Genomic DNA, 25,151 nt, shown 5'->3' with positions numbered 1-25,151 from the left:
CCACTCCACGCCTTCTCTCCTCCCTCTTTCCGACTTGCGCAGGTAGGAGGGACGGAGGTGGGAAAGAGGAGTAGCTGCGCCAGGCGCACGGTGTGCCAAACTTGCAAAGTCCGCCTGGCCACACCCAGTTGGCGAAGCGCAGGTGCGCTGCGCCCCTGCCTCGCCCAGTCTGCGAAACTAGAGCCTAAAATGTGCAATCTTCCACAGAAGCTCTGACCCATGCGTACGCACAAAAACTGCTTGTCATAAGAAAACACAATGCGCTCACTTGTAAGGTCCTCTTCGCACCAAACACTCATTCAGTGCACTAAACACACACTTTTACAGGGCAGATCTAAATTATATTAGGCAGCTTTGTATGTATGAAAATTATTTAACGTGTCAATGTCACAGGGTTTCCCCCGGAAAAGTTGCTGGACTGTGTGGTATTTATTCAGTTTTGGGAAATCACGATGTCTACAAAGAGATAAGATAAGATACACCTTTACTGATCCCATAGTTGAGAAATTCCAGACTGAAAAAAACTCAGCGGTGAGCAGGAGCTGCTGTAACAGGCGTCCGCACTGGGGGCGCCATCTTGTATACATATGTCAAAGTATAAGCTATTAGTACAAGTATAAGCTGCTACTACCTTAAATGACTGTCAAGTCAGCAGACGTATTAACTCTGTACCTCAATGAACAGTCCATGAAAAAATATTTTTTTCCAGCAGATATCTTAGTTACAACATGATTGAGCTAGCAAAGCAGTTTTGGGTTGCTATGTGTGGTATTTATTCAGTTTTGGGAAATTACGATGTTTAGAAAGCACAATCTCAGGGAGCGCAATGATCTGTGATGCATCAATATATCAAATGTGCACACCGCCCCCTACCGTATTAGATGGGTAGCACTGTCAGCAATTATGATTATTACGAATTATGGGCACTGTTTTGCAGGGCAGACCACGAAAATGAAATAGCAATGTCCTCTTTGTTTTCTTTTTGATTATGGCATAAAATGTGCTGTCTTGAAGAAGAAAATGCAAATGCAGATAGGTTGATTGATTATTCATTTTATTTATGAGTCAAATAATGCAGCCACATTCTTAAAATGAAAAAGCATTTCTGCAAATACATTTTAATTTAAATATTAGTCACGATTTGCTTCCATAACTTTCATGATGCTTTTACTAAAATTATGAATAAACATGCTCAATGCCGCAAATTTAGAGTGAAAGGCCGTAACAATCCTTGATTTTCCCCACAGCTGTCCAGTCTGCTAAAAGGAAGGGATTTTCAAAAGGAAGAATCTGAGGCACTCAGAGGGACATTTATAAAAAGCCTTTATTAAATGGGCTTACAAAGTCATTTAGAAACGCCTACGCATTTCAGCCATACAGGCCTTCATCAGGGTATTTGACCATTTTCACACTTTTTTCTAAAAGAAAGGGATGCCTGGCCTTAGCCCAGGCAATCTAAATCTCAGGCTTTTGACAGTTCCAAATCTTTTTATCCTTCTCCTCAAAAAGGCAAAATCTGAGATCTATCTTTCAGAAATTACCAGTAACTCAAATTAGCATAAGAAGTTTTGGTAAACAATAAAAACTTCATTTGAAAATGTAATAGGGGGTTTATAGTATCAAAGCAACTAGATCCAAACAAATCTGCAGGTCCTGACATGCTTGATCCTCACTTGCTCAAAGTAGTTGTAGACTTCATAGCCGAACCGCTGAACCGCAAAATGTGTAGCCACACCGGGCTAGTAAAAGGGACTAATTGGGACTAGGCTTTTAAATGAAGTTCTTTTTAATAATGTCTGCTGTGATACATGTTTGTAGTATGTTTTGTTTGTTTGGTTAAGTGTTGTGTTTTGTACTTTTGTATCGATGTGAAACTGTGTATGTTTTGAATACAAAACAAATTTTGGAAAACATATTTCTGATAATAAAGCGAAATCAAATCAAAATGAAGTTAAATATATTTCTGTCACCATTTGTTGCATAATTTATTCATCAACCAATCAACATTTTTGTGCTTCAAACAGAGCAAAAGTTTTGCACTGTCAGAGAATTGGCGTTAAGAATTGCTGTATTTTCACTATGACAGAACTTGTCTGAAACATTAAGCCAACCTAATGGATACTTTTGTGGTCCTCTGCAGGTATGCCGCCTTTTTACCCAATGAGTCAACTTTGTAAGTTCTGTGATCTGGAGCTTTCCTCCTGTAGTGGTACAGGGACCTGCATGTCCAACTGCTCCATCACCTCCATCTGTATGGACAGCAACGAGGTCTGTGTCTCTATCTGGTAGGTATTAGACAGCGGAACAATGCCTTCATCATTTAGATTGGATTTAACAAGATAACTAAATGGATGTTAATGTATACAGTTATAATCATTGCATCTCGGTTCTGTCTGTCTGTCTGACTGTCTGTCTGTCTGACTGTAGGAGGAAGAATGAGACAGGCTTCTCCATTGAAACTCTGTGTCATGACCCATCCAAGCTGCTCTATGGTGTTATGCTGGATGACTACAACAGCTCCACCTGTGTGATGAAGGAGAAGAACACAACAAGTGGGATGGCTCACTTCTGCTCCTGTACTGATGAAGAGGAGTGTAACGACAAACTGTTTTTCTCCCCCAGTGAGTACATGAAACTAACACCCCCTAGGTCAAAGCTGCACTTATCAGTATATTTATTTCATCCATAGATTAAAGGCCTATGTTTAATGTGAAAGGGATCACTTTTACTGATGAACTCAGAAAATTATTTCTGCAGTTGCCATCAGCTCTACTGAGCATTTAGCATCTCCCAGCGCATTGTTTTGGTTCCATTGTGGGTTAAGTCTCACTGCTCTCATCAGTTCCAGCAACAACAGGGAGTTCTTTTCAATTCTGAACTTTATTTGATATATTCACTGTGCACTACCTGTCCAGCATTAAACAGCACATAAAAAAGTTAGCAACTGTCTGGTGAACATGCAGCATTTAGCAGCTAAATAGCCAAATATTTCCATCAGGAGTTGGTGGAGACCAAAAACAGAGCTTGTAATGTCCAATTTATGTAATCCGAAGATTACATAAATTGGAGACCCCAGTATGCAGAAATAGTCAAATACACATAGGTGAGAATAACACATGTGTACTGCATGTAAAGACATACATGGTTTATGCCAAAACTGTATGACATTAGCGTCATTCAGGACTTCAACTAACAACCCCCTCACTCCCGTGACTAATTGTGATCCAGTTGAGCTATCTGTGCTGGGAAACCCCTATGGATAAACAAACTGTGTAAAGCCTAATAGCTAAGCTAAACGTACCTATGGAGAATGGAGGAAGAAGAATAATAAGAAAAGAAGAAGAAGGGGATGATAAGGAAGAGGAAAAGAAAGAAGAGAAGGAAGACAAATAACAAATCAATGAGGATCCATCAGTAGAACTTTGTGGGCCAAAAATCATATGTTTCTACCCCACACAGCAGGTCTGAGGAGGCAAAAGCATGTTTAATCTGTTCCATCCGGGACTTGGACTCACAGCCTCACAGCACCAATGGCAAGTTGTTATCAAGTTAAGATACCTCACAGGCGTAGAATTTAGAGGTGACTTCACACTATGATACAGCCAACCACCAGGGTACAGCATAACAGCTGTACATGTATTTACAGGCAGATTTCAAACTAGTGTCAAAAATGTAGCTATCAAGACAAAATTATGAGAATTTGCATACTACATCTGGACAACATAGAAAACATGTGGAATATATTTTTACAAAGATTGATCCATAAGTGAAAAAATGATGCTTAAAGATGCTCTTTTTCCATTGAGTGCTACAGGCTACATGATGGCAGAATTCAAAATACTTACAAAATTCAGTTTTTCATATACAGTTTTGAAATCTAACGCACTTTATCTACCCCGACAGCAAAATATTGTCAACTTTTTTTTCATGAACATTGGAGCTTTATTGAGTGAGAATTTGCAGCAGCTGTTTACAGTGCTGTTTACTGTGACACATTTTGATGCACTGTGGGCTCAGTTTTCAATCCATGCGTTTGTGTAAGACAGTCTGAAGATGCAGAGGGAGCAAGTTTGGTGTGAATTGAGCAAAAAATGGTTGAGAAGCTTTAATTAGTTTTACAGTTTTTGATTAAACGGAGTGATGGGCTTCATAATGTGCACTAGGTTTGAGTTAACAAAAGTGTCTTCATAGTTGGGCCTGCCTACAGTTTGGTGAAAGCTGCGAAGCCATAGGCCATACAGGTGTTTTGATATGAATTTTCAAAGTTCTGAACTTTAAACAGCTGCTGCCACCATCAGGACTATTGGCCCCCAATTCCCATTGGGGGCCAAGAGTCCCGTTGAGGAGTTTCAGCATGGGACTGGACCTATGTGCCAAGTTTGGTTTATTTTCGTGCATGAGAAGTTAAATTTCCTCTTAAGTGGGGCTGCCTGGTCACTAATAAACTGCAGTGTTTGTGCTGATGTAATGATGGAACATGTCACCCAGTGCAACAGCGTGGTTCACTGATGTGTGTGTGTGTTAACAACAATGGAGTTTGATGGTACAGAAGAGGGCAAATCAGGCTCTGATAAGCACAGTACTACTGGTTATGGATACATTTACTGGTGGTTTTTGCCCTGTCATGGGATTTATTAACAATATGCCAGCCTTATCCTTTGTCTGTTTACAGCTGCTCTGACTGTATTTGATGTCACTGCATGCACAAGAAGAAACAGACAATTGGTACTAACTGCACCCACTTCCAACTAATAAATTACATTAAAGCTTGGCAAAAGAAGAGCACATCATTTTGACATTGTTACACATCTGATTTAGCATACTGTGTGTGGTTGACTAACTAATCAGCAGGTTATCTGTTCAGACAGCTGCACAGTTTGGGGGCAGCCAAGTCTCACATTTTGCTTAGCAGAGCAACAAATCTCCACCCCTTCCTCATACTTCAACTAAACTAAATAAGTAACTAAGTGCTTGCATTTAGTGTTCCTGACTTTACATTTCCTCTTTTTTAACCAGTCTTCTAGTGCTGCTGTATTCTTCTATTTATCAGTAAACCATTACTCCTCCATCTGCTGTCCTCTTCTTACTCCTTCCCCTTCCTCCTTCTCTACGTTTTCTCTCCAACCATTGGTATATAAAGTTGTTCACATGTGTTTCAGAAGTTGTTGTTGGTTGTTTATGTCTCACTGTGACAGCTACTGTGTTGTGAAATGACTGCATAGTGCACCGTCATCACAAACAGGAAGTGGAAATGTGGTGTTTGCATCACACGTAAAGAATGGTCAGGGAATCCTCAGTGTGGTCACAGAAATGCAGCTGAGTGTGTACTGCGCTGTGTGTTTGGCTGCTGCCTCTCACACTGCTGAGAAGAAAAGCTGGGTGTCAGTGTCAGCCTGTGTGTGTGTGTGTGTGTGTGTGTGTGTGTGTGTGTGTGTGTGTGTGTGTGTGTGTCTGTGTGTGTAGACCAGCCCTGCTTGAGAGCTCAGACATATGGTTTCCTGTCTGTGTTTAACTCCAATCAGAAACATCTCCAGCACATGGTGAACAGGCCTCATAGACACAGAGCACATCTGTAGTGAATGACAGCAAGACTGAGTCTGCTGCTGCGGGGCAGCAAATTTAATCTCCTCCTATGTTACAGAATCACTGAAGCAGATTAAAACCCTCTTCATCATGCCCTGACTAAACTGTAACTTTTTTGCTATACATATAAGCCTCCCACAAAGGCTGGAGGGTGGTCAGTTGTTGAGACAGACTATTCTTCAACTGAACAAGCTGTTTTCAAGCCTTAGATTGGAAAACATCCACCCTTGGCAAGACCCTGGGGTTTCAGAATACAGACTTAAAATGCTCTGTTCTCTCAAAAAAAAATCTCACTTCAATGTACATGTATTTAGCCATGAAAACAGTTTTGGTGTTATTAGCCAAATGATGGCTTGGATCAGCCTTAGACATATGGTAAGGAGCTCAGACATATGGAGGGAGCTTGGAGTAGAGCTGCTGCTCCTTTGCAACGAAAGGAGTTAGTTGAGGTGGTCTGGGCATCTGATTTGGATGCCCCCTGGGCGTGTCCCATTAGAGGTGTTCCGGGCACGTCCCACTGTTAGGAGGACCCGGGGCAGATCCAGAACACACTGGAGGGATTATATATCTCATCTGGCCTGGGAACGCCTCAGGGTCCCCCAGGAGGAGCAGGAAAGCGTCGCTGGGAAGAGGGAGGTCTGGGGTATTTCGCTCCACCTGCTGTCCCCGCGACCAGGGGATGAAAATGGATAGATGGATGGAAATTACAAATACAATAAATTTACACGCAAACAGCTTTTCATTACTAACTTAAAGAGGAAACTGCACACATAAGCTATAACACTAATGCATCAAAAGGGGCACCCTCCCTAAACCACGCCTTCATAATTGGCATTTTCTTTTATTTGAGATCCTCCCTCTCTTGCCCAACTTGCTTTAGGTCTGAGTCTCACAAATGCAGCCATCAAATTTTCTTCTTTTCATAACATTAAAAGAATGTGTATGTTACAATTATTTGGTAGGTTTGTGCTGCAAATTGAGCACAAATTACTAGCATGGTTTCACTTACATGCAGTGATCACGTGGACAGTAAATTAACTGTTATATGACTTGGATTTGCACAGTAAATAAGAAGGCAGTCTTCTGTTAAAACTTTTAATGAAACTGTATTCCAGCTGACGGCTGCTCTGTAGCTGATGCTGCGCTGCACTCTGATCTTCCTGTTATTGATCCCTACAGTGATCAGTAAGACTGAGAAAACACTACTCTGCATAATAACAGTACAAAGACGTACTGTAACAGGGAAGCCATGGGAACTAAAGACCTGAACCCACCATGCTCAATTTGGCGAGTTCAGTATCTCTATCTGGGATGTGTAGAGTAATTTGTGTAAATCATGATCTATCTTTGTGTTTGTCAATCTTCATCTCTCACTGAAACACACACACACACACACACACACACACACACACACACACACACATAGACAGAGAGAGCGAGAGAGAGCCCTAGGGTAAGGGTTGTGGTTCCTTCCTCCCATTGAGGACACATGCAGCAGGAAGTCCTTGTTTGTTTATTGGACCACTGCCATGGCTTATTCCTCTACAAATGCCTCACATTGTTCTCCCCCAGCATTACATTCTTATGACGTGCCTGTAATAGTGTTTGTGTATGTGTTTTTTTGCTTGAGAGTCACACTTATGTATTCTCATGCGCTACAAATTTCATCATTAGGGAGTGAATATTGTGATCCAGCAGCTGCCAACACTAACAGGGCTTGTTGGTTTTGATAGACACCTCAGTGGAAGCCTGTCAGAGGTTCATCACATGTGATTGTGTACTATGTTGTCACTGGTGAGGTGATAAAATGGCAGCTCTTTATGAAAGCTGCTGAAAGTGGGATAACCAGTTGTGCCTCATCACTCTTACACAGCTGTCAGTAAAAAAAACTGTCAAAAACCCACTGTACACTACCTGCCCAGCACCAAACAGCAGAGAGACACAGATAGCTATAAACTGGTGAACATAGTGGAGCATTTAGGTGCTAAAGAGACTGATATTTCAACAACAACTCCAAATGAATGTTGGTCTGTTTATGCTCTCAGTGGTTAATAGGAAACTGTTTGCTACATGACAGTGAAGTGTTGACAGCTTGTTGCACTGCCCCCAAGTTGCCAAAAATACAATTAGTGACCTTTTCAGCCATCCACAGCCCCTATCAGCCAATAGGGGCATGCATGTCATTATTTATTTACTAAGTCTGTTTCCATTGCACTTTACACTGATACACAGAATTTTCCCCCTCAGCCCAAGATAAAACTCTTTTTCTGATACTTCAGGCTTTACTGCCAGGTTCAGACTACACAATAATAGCCCGATAGCCCGATAGCCTGACCCGGCCACATATGGTGTCAGCTCGGATCATGAACTACAAGGAGTGTCATTCACGATAATCCGTTGATTTTTGGGGATGCCTCACGACATCCCAACAGAAAGTCTAGCATGTTTTTTTTTTCTTTTTGTCATTCTCGACTTCTCTCGTCACAGCCTTCACTTTGACCCATAGAAACACAGAGCAATCTACTGCCATGGACAACTATTTGATATTTCCTTTTAGGGATGTTACCACACAGAGAAAAAAGGGAAAAAAGCTGGCATGAAACAGGCTTTAGTAGCCTGGTGAGTACTGCCATTAGCATCAAGCTAGCAAAGAATGTTAATTCTTCATAATGGAGAAAGATATAAAGGAATAAAATTCACAAATAGTGAATACCACAACTGCAGAGAGAACTAGCTTTGATTGAAACAGACCACATTAGAAACATGCCATTATTCATTATTCCTTCTGTGTTCTACTATTTTTCCTTTTAATCCGCTTCCAATTGCCTTGAAAAAAGTTAATGCATGGCGTCGTCATTTCAAACTCAATAGTTCCTGCATCCATTTAAAATTAAAAGCCCCTTATAATTTGGGTTGAGAGAAACCCTTCATTTTCTAAAAAGACTTGGGAAACATTTGCAGGAGCTTGTTGTGAAGGATTCAGTGACTTGCATAGTTGGTATATGCGATACCTGAAATGTAGCTTCTCCCATTTGATGGCACATTATGTTACTACAATAACATTTCAGCTTGGACATGAGCAGCCACAGTGACTAAAATAATAGTAATAATGATAAAAATAGGACAAGAATAACCTGATGACATCACGCACATCGTGGAGGATGACCAAGGATGATTGGTCATGGACCAACTTGTAGTCTGTCATGTCTGTCGGCCAAGTCACAGCAAGATTTTATGACTTCACAATCACCTAATCGGACATATTGACTGTCAGAAAAAACAAAAATGTTGTGTAGTCTGAACGCATTGGATGGAAAGACTATAAACGGTGATAATGCACTTTTTTTTGTCTTTTGTTCGCCAACCAAAAGCAGGGACAAAACAAGAGATCTAACTTTTAATCCTCACCAAGGAGGCAGGTTGCATCTACTCTGAGTGACTCTACAAAATCATGTCTGTCGCAGCCAATCAGCATTATTGTCTGTTAGTGAGTATTTTGATGTAGATTGGATCCATGTGCTCTGACTGTGAGAGAGTGAGCCTCTGTCACACAGCGCTTGTTTCTTATTAAGATCCTGCAAAGATGATTTGGAGCAGACTAACGTTGCCTCTCAGCAGTGTCACTAACACGTGTTTTTGAGCTTGTGAACTAGTTCTGGGAAGGGAGGCATTGATAGTAACTACTGCCTTATCATAGTAACATTCTATTTGTCTGAGTGCTGTATTTACAGCTTTGCTCATGTTAGTCCATTTTACATTCTTGAAGGCATGCTACGTGAGGAATGCGATAACAGTAGAACTAATTTATTTCTGACATGGATTCCTTTACTTGTACAAGCTGCCTTTTTTCACAGATGTCGCATGATCTCTTGCAAGTACTTTAAAGATATTTTGATATCCCTCATGACGAATGAAATCTTCCTCATGACACAAAGTGGGGATTTTTGATGTCGGGGTGTTTCTATTTTGATGAAGAACAAGAGATAAAAATAAGAAACTGGGAAAATACATTAGAATGAATTCTCGATGCAGCTGACTAAGAGGAAGAGGAGTGGAAGATAGAAATGGAACAGTAAAGGAAAAAATGGCTCTGTGCATGATCCAAGATCTGCTTTGTTATTCTTATTTTTTACAGTTCCTCCTTAACTGTGGAATCTTGGCCTGCTGTCAGTGAGTCCATCAGTCATTCAGTCACACAGCAGACTCTTTATAGAGAAATGACTCAAGCAGACCAACTCTAAGATGCATGAAAAGGACGGAAACAAGACAGCAGTGTAAAGGAAAAAGACAGAGTTGTACCCAGGGCAGAGAACACTGAGATGGGATGAGAAAGATGGAGAGACAAAAACAGCAACAGAGAGATGTTATAAGGAGGGGATGGAGAACTGGAAGGATATGAGCTATGTTCATGAAGCAGTGTGGGCAGTAAAAGCAGTGCTGTTACCATAGCAAGTAAATAGTGAGCATGATACTCACTTTTAGTCAGTGTAACCAGCCTCCTTGTGGTAGGATTCCTCAACGCTCCACCAGAATATGATACCAGCCCGGATGAAGGCAGGTTATATATATAGCTTACATTTACAAGAGTAAAAACTCCATGGAAAAAGAAGGTAAACATATTTAAAATTTGACAGGATAGGATTAATTAAGTGAGATCTAACCCATACATAATGCAAACACAATTTCAAATTCAACTTACAAGGCCTTTTTTGTACTATATACTGTGCAGAGATGAACTGTAGTATAACCAACAGCAAATATTTAATGTAAACTACAAATAATCTACACAAACAGATTATATGACAGTTCATCTAAGCTGCATTTCTTGATTTTTATTATCATCGTTATTATTAATATTATTATTATTATTATTATTATTATTGTTATTATTATTATTATTATTACTACACAGTGAGGTAGATCTGTCAACAACTATAACTCCTTCTGTGGTAAGACCAGAAGTAAAGGCTGGTGTTGATGACAATATAGTAAAATAAAGATGTAATCATATGAAATATTTTTATAAGAGGATGGAAAGGGTTGTGATTGTTAACAAATATTGTATATTAATAAACTCTAACAAATATGTATGCAGTATTTGGAAGTAGCATCACTACAAGTAGCGACTAACTTAACTACATTTCCTAGTAGCTTGGTGGTAATGTCACTACTGTATGAGTCAAATCGCTTTTCAGTAGTGAAGCTGATTAATTGACTGAAATGTGTGGTAGCATCCACAAAAGTTACAAGCTGTTTTTCCTAGAAAAAGCTTGGAAGTGCAGTGGACTGTTTTTTTCTGCAGTGGTCTGGATTAAAGTAAGGATAATAAAACTGAGAACAAAAAATGTGACTGACACCAGCGCCACACTGAGGCATGTGGACTAGGGAAGCACTTCCGTATGACATCACATACTAATCCTTCAGTTTATTCCACTTGCAGCTTATGCTATTGGCTTTCCTTGGCAAGATGTGCCCTACACTGCCTTTGATTGTCTACAGTGGACTTTTTGACACTTCTCTCACGTGTCTGGCCCATAAACTGTATATATTTAGTGGATTTGCAGTGGACACCAGAGAAATAGACACAACAAGGGCCAAGAAAAGAGCCAGAGAGACAGAACAGTATTAAGAAGGAAGATAGGAGAGAGAGTGTGACATACTGATGTCACGTGTTATTTGCAGGATATGTTCATGTTCTAATGTCCCAAAAAAAGAAACATTTTCATTTAGGTCTGTTATTTGTTATTGTTTATATTACTGTCTTTTAATTATTATAGTTTTATTGAGTGACAAATATATTTAGGAAATGTGTTTATGAATTACTAACAGAACCAGAAAGCCTACTGAAAGAGGCCAAGACAGAGAAATGCATTAAGTAGGAAGAGGAGAGAGAGAGCAATAGGCCGACTGATGATGTCATGTTATTGGAGGACATGTTCAAATGTCACAAAATCTTCAAAGAAAAAATAAGAAAGTTTTAATTTAACTTTGTTAAGTTTATAATAAACAGTTTAACTGAACTTTTTTGCCTGCCTATTTGTTTGGCTGACAGGTTTCTGATCACAGAGATAACGCTGATTAGACATAAAGCAATAAAATTAAAAAAAAAAAAAGAAAATGTATTTTTTTGCAAGTAGCAAGGGACTTTTGCCATTTTCTTGTATCTTAGCTTGCTACAGTTTTTAAGTAGCTTGCCCAACACTGTATGTATTTATACATGTATATGTATGCTTCTAAATGATAAGTTGGATTGGGGGTTGATTGCTTTAATTTGTGTCAGAAACCTGTTGAAATTGTCTCGCAGCTCTAAATGCTGATGTTTTAATTGAAGAATCTGTCCAAAATGTGCCAAGAGAAATGCTTTTGCTTTACTGATAGTGTAAATCCATGTAAGGCGTCTGTTTACCATTCAGTTTTATACACTTCATGACTGACTTAATGAGAAATTAAAGCACCACAAGGTCAGTTGAGGAGCTACTATAGTAACGTCTTATCGATGCAGAGCAATTTAAGCTGAAACCATTTCCTCAGTGGAAATGAATCTTTTATTTACTTTTATTTCACAGACAAGAAACAATACATTATGAAGACACTTAAGTAACCACATTTTAAATCCTGTGTGTGATTTATCCTGGCTTAGAGAAAATCTTGGCTAGTCGCTAGGCTAATTTGCTCACCACAGCATAGGCTTCGTGTGGAGGCGACAGTGAAGGCTCCGCATAAAGCTGATGCACAACTATAAATCCACCTTTACATGTTGGTTGGTTAAAGTCAGTTGCGCCGCAGGTTCAGGCATCAGAGGTTCATTCTATTTTGAAGGATGCAAAGAGAGCTCACAACACTGATCAAAAAAGCAACTTTCATATATCCATGATGTGACCAAGTCATTTATAAAACATCACATCAGAATGTAAAAACTATGGCTTTGACTGGAATGTTGATCAAGTTAACATAAATAATGATATTTAAAGCCTCATTAGAAGTGTTTTGCTGGAGAAGAAGCCAAACTGGCAAAGTGACGTGTACTTCAACCTCCTCAGTGTTTATAATGGCTTCCATCTATCCACCCATCACCTGTTTCAAAGATGAAATCATGTCTGGCTCTTTCATTTCTGAGGAAAACTGTTCCCTCTTCATATCCAACTCACAACTTTATTATCCTCCAAACAGTACAAGGATCCAAGTAATTAGCAACTGGTTATAGGATTAAAAGTGTGAGTCAGAGATGGCAGCATTCAACATACTGAAACACACACACACGCACACACAATACACACACAAACAGATGACGTTTGTAATCGCAAGCCGGAGGCGAGGATCCCTCTATTAGTTTAAATGATGTGTCAGACCTCATTGAACGTTGCATGAGAACACTCTGCCATACTGATTGAAAATAGCAATATGACTCCTATTACCAGTTTGTCTTGGCACTGTCTGATTGGTTGTGTTTCTACCTCAAATGCACATAGTCATACGCACTAATCATGGTAGAAAGACAGCAAGGAAATAAACCTAAAACCCCCAAAACCTCCAAGCAATCTTAAAACCCTCAAAGGATACACACATGTACAGACACATGGAATTTGAGAAGTATTGTCTGACTGTCTGGCAGTCTTACTACGCAACCCACTTTAGTCTGTGTTCAGTATTTTTGATTTATTACATCTGCGGCTTCACCCAAAGTCATTTCAAAAAGATTTACTGCTTTAAAATCACACACACACACACACACACACGTGTGCCACGACTGACAACAACAACGGGATAACCAAGGAGTCAAAAATAAGATGATGTAGTGAAAGATGGTATTATTTCTTTATGGATTCAACTGTAATTTTGACTTGTCTGATAACCCTTGATCCATATTTTTGGCTCCACAACACTCAGTTATGGGCACTATGTATGTGGAAAATCTGCATGCAAAGTAGATGCAGGGTGGAGCAACTTAAATGGTCAGTCTTTAGTCTGAGCTTCTCCAACTTGCCAGTATGGGGAGGAGAGTAATTTTCCCCTGAGAGACTAAGTGAGACACTCTTTGAAAGGGTGCCCAGCCAGAGCAGACCAGGTCGGGCCGGGCCAAGCTGAGGCAGACAGGCTCTTGACTGTTTTCACCCCACCGGTGGAGCTGTGAGGGTTGGCTGCCTTTTCGTCCAAGCTGGCAGTCAGAGTCAGAGGAGGTAGTTAATGCTATAGCTCCTGAAGGCTGCTCACATTGTTGGCAGTGTCCACTGTAGGCCTGTTAACCGAGTACAAAGCCAGCTCCTGACTGAGACCACAGACGGAAAGATACAGACCCATATATATTTTTAAACTCACTGTTATGTTGGAAAGCGTGTGATTTACAGCACTCCATGGAGCGGGGAACAGTGTGTTGTTTTCATAGCAATGGCCTCAAAAATCACTTCCCTGTGGTGGGCTCACTTTTGTTGGACTGTTACTGTATGAGTAGTGTGAGGAAATTGCAGTGTGCTGCTGCTGCATGCAGCACCCAAAGCACAAAAATTAGGCTATATTCCTGTCTTAGCACTACCACCTTCCATTTTAGTTCTATTTCACACAGGCTCTGCCCTCTATTGGACTCCTAATACTTTATTCTCCTCTAATCAGGAGCACACATTCACACACTGAGAAAATCATAAACATAGCCAGCCAATCAGAACGTGCCTACCCAAATACTTGCAGACCCCACAGAATGTGGGGAGGCGGATTCCAGTGTCCAGCATCGTTTTTCTTTTCGGTGACAGCGAGTAGCACACTGAGTCGCTGTTTCAGGAACGTTGTCAGTTCCTCTGCGCAGTCCAAGCAGAGGGTGGTGTTCAGCAGCCACCAGCCTCTGAGGCCTGCCTGGCGCTGCCCCAGTATAGGTGCCAGCAACAGTGGAATCACTTCAGACGTTTCTGAAGTGATCCCACCCAGCCCCGGTGGCAGCCCAGCCCTAGACCAGTAGATGCTTTACCTTGAGGTGGTGTGGCTGATCTGGACTGTTTGGGAAAGCAGAAGTGGATTTGTTTGCCAGCCGACTCAACACCCACTGCCAGGTATGGTTCTCCCTGGCAATAAAAGACAATTCCCCCTTTGGGGGTAGACGTGTTTGCACAGGCACCATGGCCAAGAATGCTGCTCTATGCCTTTGTGCCTCTCCATCTTGTCCCTCCCCTATTGGAGAGAGTCAGTCAGAAGCAGTTGTCAGTTGTTCTGGTAGCCCCAGGTTGCCTCCCGGTGCCATGGAATGCAGAAATGACTCAAATAAGGGGGGCCCAGCCATGGATCATCCCCTGGTTCTGGGGGGATGATCCATGGCTTAAGAAATTGTCTCATATTGAACCTTTATGTGTAAAAGCCAAAGACTAATGCAGCAAAAGAATCTTGATTGCGAGATTAGGTAAGATTTATGGCAGGATGTGATCTCAAATGTAGGTTGGACTACATGGGATGCCAGAACTTTAGCCACTATAAAATAATCATACATATATGTTATTATACACCCCTGAAACTATTTAAAATGGGCTTAAACCAGCACAATACAGGTTGGAAATGTCACTAAGATGTGGGCAAATTTCTCTATGCTCTATGGGACTTCTCCATGGTCAGGGTCATAGCCAGGGTGTAGAGGAGTTTGATTAGACCTTATTGATTACATTACATTATAATGCTTGAAGATAATTTGGAATGAAGGGTTTGAATTATTGCATGTGATTATTATCAAATTCTAGGCTAGCAGGAGTAATGCAACAACAACAAATAAATAGTAGATGACACAAATATATGAGGTCATGTACTCTTCAAATAAGTGTCCTCGCGGATGCAACTTGCGCTCTCTTCATCTACTTCGTCGCCACTGCTGTACACAATATAAAAACTACAACACCCATAATTCATGTAGGAACTGCTGCAGCCAATGTGCAGTCGGCGGGAGCTGCAGGAAGACTCAATCATCATGATCAGTTTTTAATGTTTTATCAGGCAATAACTAGTACTCCAGACTCCAGCTCTTGTGTAATTTTCAGGACATTAGGGCAGGATTTGGGATTCGGGTCCCGAATTTTTCGGGATGTCTGGTCACCCGAGGCCATGTCCACGGTATGACCTTTTCAGAAGGTGGCACTGAAAAATCTCAAAAGGTGACTCAGTCAACCTCTACCAGAATCCCCACAACTATGTCTATTAGGAACTAAATCTCTTGTGCCACCAGGCCTTAATAAAGCAGAGGTGGGATTGACAGTAACAGGTTTAAGGTTTAAGGCCTAGTCTATTTTTTTTCAAATGCGTTTCATTCGTCTGTCATCCAAAAAAAATCGTAACACACAGAATCCTTGCACACTGAATCAGTTATTTTTGTCCTATGTGTTGTGAAAAATTTGCAATATGTGACAAAATTAAAAGACACATTTCCTCCCTTGCCTCTTCCACTAGAGTTATTTCTCTGTCACCACTCCCTTTCCCATGTCTTTCATTTGGCACCGCAGCTGCATGAAGGGGCGGAGCTGTCCTCCGTCTCTGTCTCCACACTGTCTCCCTCTCTGTGTGCCGTCCACATCTTCCTCCTCGTCATCATCCTCCTCCTTAATATTACTATCTGACCTGTTATGGGGGCATGGCAGCATGTTGACTGCAAATAGAGCTGAAAAATACTGGGCTGCTGAAGCAGATAAAGCTACCCTACAGAGATGGGGGACTCAAGTCACATGACTTGACTCAAGTCAGACGCGAGTCGCAAATATGATGACTTGAGACTTGCTTGACTAATGCTGATAAAAGACTCGACTTGACTTTGACTTCGTATTCATGACTTGAGGACTTGGCTTTAATTCAATATTAAAGGCACGCTAAGCACCATTGGGTGTCACTTCTGTTTATGTTCAACAATGTTGTCAAACACAACGGAGCTACTCACATTTGCAACTAAAAATAGTTTTGTGCGAGCAAAAGAAATCATTCAGGAGCACGCTGTGCGAGTACAGATTTCAACCAGCAGCAGAAACAAAAGACGAATTCTGTCGGTTGTGGGTTGAACGGGGGTCACAGACAGGAATACGGCGGAGCACTCTGGCCACCGCATAACGGTTTACCGGCGACCGAGAAGCCCGGCTCCAGGTCCAATAATATCCTCTTCATTGGTGTCATGACTGCCCAGAAGTACCTGAACAGCCAAGCCATGGCGACACACAGGTATGTGACGTGTCAGAGGAGAAACGAGCCGTTCACATTTCTCTCTTTGTGGCAGGTAACGGTCCACAAACCTCACCGCACTTTAGGGACTGTTCCTAACTTATCAGAGGAGGAGGGTGGCTGGTTGATTTTTATTTTATTTATTTATTTTATTTTGATCCCACCTGTAGCCACAAATATTTTTCCTTGAGCTTTTCGAAGTGACTGGTGGAAAATTCATGACTCTTCACCATGAATTAGATTTTTAAAATTTAGCTGAGTTAATCCGATGAACTCAGCTAAGCTTGCCAGGCGACCCAACTACAAAAGCCAGTGGACTAAAGACATCCTTTGTGTCTAATAGTAGAGCAGTAGGCCCAATGTAGCCCTGTGTGTGTGTGCTGGGCCCTTACCACACACGTGATGGAGGAGAGGGTGGCTCCAGAGGAGCCTTTGTATTTTGTTGTTTTCCTATTAAATGTGTTATTTAAAATTTTAACTGCGCTCCTAAATTTCTTTCTGTGCTCCTAAATTTTTAGGAGAAATTGCTAAAAGATTGCTAAAAGGTTAGCATAGAGCCCTGTCATTGTAGCCTGTAGCTCTAACTGCCTCTCTGGGCACCGCGTTCATGTGTGCGCGGTTGCACGAGACCGAGAGACATGGGCACCGCGTTCATGTGTGTGCTTGCTTTCGCTGGTCTCGCGCTGGCTAGTTGGTGTAGCCTGGACCCAAATGTTTTTGTTGCCATTTGCGGGGCCTGGGCTACCTACAGAGACCGGACTTTTTCACAGCATATTCAGAGGACATGTAGCTAGCGGATCGTGAGATGTTTGCTGTATGTGACATATGACTTGAGTTGTGACTTGCTTGACCTGAGCAATGACTCGACTTGACTTGCTTGACTTATAGCAGGGACTTGACTTGACTTGCTTGATTCTCACCACAACTAACTTGGGACTTGCTTGAGACTTGAAGGTAAAGACCTGAGACTTGCTTGTGACTTGCACATGTGTGACTTTCCCCCATGTATGCTACCCTAGTACTAAGCACTCACTGGTTGTGAATACTATCAAGGTCCACTGAGGGGTGACCGGCAAGAACAATCCAAAGTCACTTATTTCTCATTTGCCTTTATTTAGTGCCACACAACTAACACAGGCTCAATTCTCCATATATGTTGTGGTTATACCCGTTTGTGTGGTTCTGAAAGTACCTAAATTGCAATCAAATAAATGCTGTCTATAATGTTACAAATAAACCAAGAAAACTTTGAATAACAAATCATTCAGCACAGCATTCAGCATATCAATAGCAAACTTTGATAATAATTGACACATGAGCTAATTAACCACCAATAAACAGATCAGGCACACATTCTCAAAGCCTCTCTTAGGTGAGAGAAACATTGTTATGACAATACTGCCCTCTATTGGTGAAGAAGGTAAATATCAGTTTGACCTACTTTCACTCAAGCTATGGCCACCCAGCGCCTCAATATCTGTTCTCACTTAACTCAGCGCAACAGGCTCCAATGGAGAGTAATTTTTATCGAGTGACAGTGGCAAATATCATAACTATATGAACACTCTAGAATGACTAATCATTATCTAAAAAGGACATGCAATATCCAGACTTGGGTCTTGAAGTGCATCTCAATAAATGTGCAATTAAGTTAAATGAAACATAGTATCCTCATCTATAACCACCTTTAACTCACTGCAAAGTCCTGCATATTGTGCCCGTTCCCACCCATGGTCAGACTTACGTTTTGATGCACGCACACTATAATGTCCACAGTGTCAGTCCAATTCCAACAAGGGGAACACCATTAGAAGGGGCCACTGTTTAGATTACCGAGCTTCACAGTAGACAGTCAGAGTGTTCTGATCTAAGAGGGGCAGGGCATAACCTTGCTGTGTGGTTATTGGTGAATAGTCCAGGTAAAGCAGATGGATGCTGACAGAGAGAGGTGGTATTATATTATCCAGTTCAGTCTGAATGCTGCACAAAGTGATGGCCTTTTTTACAAGTGGGGATGCACCTGTCAATTTAGAATAATTCTGATTCACTAACATACGCAAAGTGGTAAGAACAAAGTTGGCCGGTGCACACGTGTCATGAATGTGACAATTATTTTGAGAGCTCACTTATTCTTTGCGGAAAGTTTTCTACCAGCATATCAGTGAATGAGGCCCAACTTACCCTTATGTTGTGTGGGAAACAGCTTGCACTGTGTTTAGAAAAAACGCCAATTATCGGCTGACTTGCTGTTACCACCAGTAGGTGTCAGTGAATCAAGCAGGACTAAAATCTGAAGGATTACAAATGGAATTTTGGCTAATGTGCGCTGCACATATAACAGGTTTATCAATAGCCAAATGTAACAGACTTGTTGTGTTGGAAATTTAAATTTACACATAAATTCTGTATGCACCTGACACTCTTGTCCTAAGTAATCTAAAACTAAATTTCCAACAAAAAGAAATAACAGAAACATTTAAAAAAATATATATTTAGAATAACTTGTGACTTCGCTTGTAAATCCTAACTAAGCAAAGCTACTGCTAAAACTACTGATCAGTTCTCTGCAGTGGAAGCAGACACTTGAAAAGCAGAGTTTGCATTAACAGACTTGTAACAGTCCCAAAATGAATACTACTCTTATTCTCCAACAGTGCTTTGTCCCCATGGAACATGTCCCCATGTTACAAAAACCTGTACACTAACCTTAATGCAGATAGACAGGAAAATTCCTGCACATGCTAAGAGGCAAAAAAATGAGATGACAGTAGAATTATGGCTCATGTTTATAGTGTTCACGACATTCAGCACATGCTATATTACTAACTGTTCATGGCTGACTTTTATGATTCAGTTCAAAATCTAAATGTCAGCAAAAACCCACAAGCAGTTTAATCTTAGATGGTTAAATACCTGCCAGTAGCTAAATACAATTCTGGCACGTCATAAACACTGTGTCACTATGTCACTGTTTACGCACCAAATTCAACCATAACTTCACCCTCAAAATCGACGGCTTCACAGTATCCACCTCCCCTCACATCTGAAATCTTGGCGTCATTCTCGATCAGTCCCTCTCCTTCCAACCAGCACATTAAACACATAACCAAAACAGCCTTCTTTCACCTCAAGAACATCGCCCCCCCTCCATCCATCCCTCTCCTCCTCAGCTGCAGAAACCCTCATCCACGCCTTCATCACCTCCGAAAACCCTCAATAAGCTCCAGTATATCCAGAACTCTGCTGCTCGGCTACTCACCCACTCTCACACCCATGACCACATCCCCCCTGTTCTCCATAAGCTCCACTGGCTTCCCATCCCCCAGAGAATCCACTTCAAAATCCTCCTCATAACATACAAAGCCCTCAATAACCAGGCCCCACCCTACCTGTCTGAGCTCTTCCATCATCGCACTCCCACCCGCACACTCCGCTCTGCCGATGCCAACCTCCTGTCCCACCCCACCCGGACCAAGCACAAATCCTGGGGGGACAGGGCCTTCTCCATTGCTGCTCCCACCCTCTGGAACTCACTCCCCAAACCCATCCGAGACTCCCCCTCTCTCTCCATATTCAAAACATCACTCAAGACTCACCTATTCAACACTGCTTACAATCAAATCAAGTTTCTTCTCCTCATTTTTTTTCTTTTGGTGTCCCTGAATTTGTAAAGAGTCTTTGAGTGTCATGAAAAGTGCTATATAAGTATAATGTAGTATTATTACTATTATTATTAGTGTATGTGTTGATCCAGTAGTCTAAATCGTGTTTGTAGTCCAACATCAATCCTCCTATTTGATTTCATTTAATTGTGTGTTGCTTATGATACTCTTGGTCTCAGGCCAAGTACTTAAATAACCTTTATATTCATTTCATCTTCCATCTTCTTTTACAGTTGTGGATCCAACTCCGGACAATCCCTTGGTATCGGTGATTCTGGTGAGCCTGCTTCCCCTGCTGGTGATGGGGATTGTAATTGTGGGAATGTTCTACTGGTACAGAGCCTATCGGCAACGCATGAACCAAGAATGGGAAAGCAGCATTAAGAAGCGCAAGCCAAAAGCTGGAGGCCTTGACTGCAGCGATGCCTGCGCCATCATGATGGATGATGATCGGTCAGACAGCAGTTCGACGCATGCCAACAACCTGAACCACAACACTGAGCCACTGCCTATAGAGTTGGATCTGCTGGTACAGACTAGTATTGTATTTCAGAGTTGTTTTGTGGAGCTTTTCTGCTCTAAGCCATTCTACATGAAATTCTAATTAAAAACATAACTTTTGATCCTGTCCCAGGTGGGAAAGGGACGCTTCGCCCAGGTATACAAGGCTAAGCTGAAGCAGACTACGTCAGATCAGTTTGAAACAGTAGCTGTGAAGATCTTCCCCTGTGAGGAATACGCATCCTGGAAGAACGAGAAAGACATCTTCTCCAATACAGACCTTCGACACGAGAACATTCTCCACTTCCTGACGGCTGAGGAGAGGAAGGTGGAGAAACAGTACTGGCTCATCACTGCCTTTCACCACAGGGGAAATCTCCAGGTGAGACTGCCACCATCAGGTAACCAAACATGATTGGGGTAGTATTTGCAGATTTGTACTTCTGTGTCAAATTGATGCTGTAGCCTGACGTGCATGTCCCCAGATGTAACTACATGTTGCGGTGACGTAGACCTCCTGTCTGTTTTTGTAAGATGAAAACCATTTCCCTCAGTGGAAACAAAGCTTTTATTGACTTTTATTTCATAGATAAGGAACAATAAATTGTGGAGACAAGAAAGCCCCCACAAAATAGCATTTTAACTCTTGTATGTGATTTATCCTGGCCCCATATGAGTATAGGAAATCTCCGCTTTTTGTTATGCAAATTTATACAGTATAAAATGCCATAGGCTTATGCTAATAATGTTAGCATGTTGTATTTGTTTGGAAAACGTGTTAAGTACAAGACAGTTGTTGTCAGTGAACCTCGTGAGTTGTAATGGAGCCTAATTATGTAACATTACCTTTGTTAAATGTTGCTGTTGCCACTGACCTCACATGAGAAAAGGAAATCTCCGCTAGATACTAGGCTAATTAAAGCAATTTTAAATTCCAAAGGCATGTGCTAATAACATTAGCATGTTGTTTTTGTGGGGAAAATGTGTCTAGCAATGTGAATTCTTATAGTGAAGCCGATTTGTGTACTTGTGTTTGAAATGGTCCCTATTAAGCCATGTGTTTACATGTTTTTTTTAATTAACTAAACTTTACAGCACTTAACAGAAACCCCTCCACTGACTAGTGTTCTGGAGGTGTAACTGCAGAGTGATGCAGACACATCACTGCACAAGTATAAACGGCGTAGGCCATGTGCGTAGGCTCTGCATAGAGCTAACAAACAAGTACAAATCCGCTTTATTCATGGTGTGACTGGCAATTCCCATGGTAGATACTCTTTTTCATTCATATGTTTCAGCATTAACCTGTTTTTAATTCATAATTCTGCTAATCATCCCTCTGCTCACCAGGAGCACCTGACACGTAATGTGATAAGCTGGGAGGAGCTGCAGGTATTGGGCAGGTCTCTGGCCCGAGGTGTCGCCCACCTTCACAGTGACCGCCTCGTCTGTGGACGCCCTAAGGTAGGACTGTGTGAATACATCCATGTGACAGTTGATAAACAGCATTTCAGGGCTAAAAATCTATACTTCCCATAATAACCATTGTCATTGTCAAAATAGCCATAGAAAGAAACAATTTAGACACTGTTATACCCTAATAATGATCAGATCAGATTAGACACAAAGTCTAAACCCTCACTGACTCTCCCTCAGAGTGTAATCAACACCGGCATTGTTAGTATGAAATGTCTTTATATAATGTGTATACACAAATTTCTATGTGCTCTTTTTATTTAATTAGTACTTTTAAACCCCAGTACTTCCATTGTGCTTAAAGGTTCCCATTGTCCATCGAGACCTGAAGAGCTCTAACATCCTGGTGAAGAACGACCTGACATGCTGCCTGTGTGACTTTGGCCTTGGACTTCGTTTAGACAGTAGTCTGTCTGTGGATGACCTCGCCAACAGTGGACAGGTCAGATGAAAAGACACTTAAGAGACTTAAGAGTTTCTACTTTGTAAACGCTTATAGTTAGAGCTGCCTCAGGCTCGCCTTGGACCAGCCCCTAGTTAAGCTAATATAGGCCTAGTCTGCCAAGGGACCTCCTGTGATACACTGAGCCCCTTCTCTCCTTCTCTCCTTCTCTCCCTCTCACTCTCAGAATCTGAAAAGTTGGTTCTTCTTTATTTGGCAACATTCATGTCCTCTTTCTGCATATCACTAATTCATCTTCTTCTCTTGGGTGGATGTGGTGGTGGATGGGTCCAACGACTTTCATCTGGGAGGCCAGTGTTCCCTTCCTGTGAGATTGTAAAGCCAAACCTTGTCATTTTTTTCTAAACCCAACCACGTGTTTTTGTTGCATAAACCCAATCATGTGTGTTGACAGAACGTAGCCACGTGCGTTTGTTGTAGAAGGAGAACAAAAAAAAAATTTTACATTGTTGTACGGACTGTATGCAAACTGTACATGTCCTGTAAAAATAGAAGTGTATTTTGAAAACAGATAATGCATGTTACAGGCAGAAGTTGACACAGCATCCAGAACGTCAACAACAAACACACCCAGGGTACCGTGCACATTATAAGTCCATGACCAAAGGACAATATGTGACAAGGTCAGAGTGAGAATGTGTTGGCAACCCACCAGCAACATGGAAAATTTCATAGTGTATTTTTTGATGTTGCATTACAAAGTAAGCTCAGCTGTACTCAGTACAGTAGTTGATGTGTACAATTTGATTACATGCATCAAACAAGTGTGGCCTTGCATCTTGACTAATATCCAATAATGAATGATGTAAGGGGGTGAGTCAGGTTTATTGACAGTCAGCGGTTGACTTTTCCAACAACAACAAATCACAAGCCAGACAATAGAAGAGGGTCAACATCACACACAAGTGCAGAAACAAGTGTATTCCTATGCTCAGTGTATGTGTGTGTTCTTGTGAGCTAACACCTCCTGGTATCTCTGTATTGCAGGTGGGTACGGCACGTTACATGGCTCCTGAGGTGCTGGAGGCCCGACTGAATCTGGAGAACATTGAGTCCTTCAAACAGACCGACATTTACTCCATGGCACTTGTACTTTGGGAGATGACATCGAGGTGTGAAGCTATTGGAGGTCAGCGCATGCACACACACCACAAATACATATATTCCATAATTAAATGTTTCAGGCAAGGGTGCATGATATGATGTCATGTCACACGCAAGCACACACTTACATAGAGAGCAAAACAATTCTACTGAGGTGAAGTGCCAACTATTGAGACTCAACAGTGACAATACATGGCCAGAGTTTTGGGTTATCGTAACAAGTTCAGCAGCTGATCTGTCTGACCGGTAGTCCTCAGTCCTCTCATGTAGCAGCGGAGGCAGCATGTGAAGATGTGTGTAAGGTATTTGTAATGTGATATGATAATCTGACTGCTTAGCCTCTACTCCTGTTGATAATGAACTCCCTTCACTCCTACGCCCAGCTGCAGAAACATCTAAATGAAAATATTTACCCGGGGACAAGGTGTACACTACTGGAAACTCAACTTACAATGTTGTTATAGAAATTATTATCTATTTACACGTCCAACTTATTCATTCCATTAATTCATTCATTCATGGAGTTAATTTCTGGACGCCTGTCTATTTCTAAGTCCAATATTCACTCTTCTTCTAGCTGTTTTTTGGCCTTAACAAAATTCTGACTGTATGTGACTCTTCAGCTGCTGAGTGATCCACTAATACCATGTTTACTGGTCCAACACATTCTCACTCCGACCTCGTCACATACCGATGTTTGGTCATGGAGTTTCCTAGCCTGGTTCCAGACCATAGACCCCGCCCACTCAACTGAGTAGGCTTGCATCTCTGGTCTGGCATACTGCAATGAATTTGCGATTTATCGCGTCCAAACGATGGACGGACCAATGAACGCCGGGGGTAGGGGCGGGTCTAGCGAATAGCCAATCAGCGCCATGCTGATGTCAAGCTGTACGCCGGTGGGTAACTGGTGAGGATAGCAACAATGACGACCGCTACAGATCCTACAGACCACATTAACGATGCTATCGAGGTATTTCGCCACTACTCGCGTTAATGGAGGACCAAATTAAGGAAGCTGCTAAACTGGATTTAACGGCGATGCAGCTGGGCGTGCACGACGACGGAGACATTTTAAACGGTCAATGCTCGCTTGTTTTCGGCACCCCCGAGGCATGGATACTAATGACGTCAGATTCTGGGTGAGTCGTTGATCTCTACTGATTGGTTAGGGAAAAATCAAATTCCCCCCT

At 41.6% G+C, this 25,151-nt stretch overlaps 1 protein-coding gene across 2 annotated transcripts in view; it reads left to right on the top strand.

Moving 5' to 3' along the window:
* Positions 1–25,151, top strand: part of LOC126391210 (TGF-beta receptor type-2-like) — a 62,941-nt gene that overhangs the window by 26,906 nt on the left and 10,884 nt on the right. Inside the window, exons 2-8 of one of the 2 annotated variants that reach the window (XM_050045808.1) lie at positions 2,141–2,285; positions 2,428–2,621; positions 20,648–20,943; positions 21,049–21,297; positions 22,266–22,379; positions 22,696–22,833; positions 23,842–23,983. In XM_050045808.1, the coding sequence (XP_049901765.1) occupies positions 2,141–2,285; positions 2,428–2,621; positions 20,648–20,943; positions 21,049–21,297; positions 22,266–22,379; positions 22,696–22,833; positions 23,842–23,983 (1,278 nt within the window). Of the gene's footprint in view, positions 1–2,140; positions 2,286–2,427; positions 2,622–20,647; positions 20,944–21,048; positions 21,298–22,265; positions 22,380–22,695; positions 22,834–23,841; positions 23,984–25,151 lie in introns of those variants that run through there. The other variant, XM_050045809.1, reaches the window with a different exon arrangement.

The sequence above is a fragment of the Epinephelus moara genome, chromosome 6 (assembly GCF_006386435.1).
Source record: "Epinephelus moara isolate mb chromosome 6, YSFRI_EMoa_1.0, whole genome shotgun sequence".
NCBI classification, from domain to species: domain Eukaryota; kingdom Metazoa; phylum Chordata; class Actinopteri; order Perciformes; family Serranidae; genus Epinephelus; species Epinephelus moara.
Note: the sequence above shows the minus strand (reverse complement) of the source record. Positions and strands in the feature narration are given on the sequence as shown.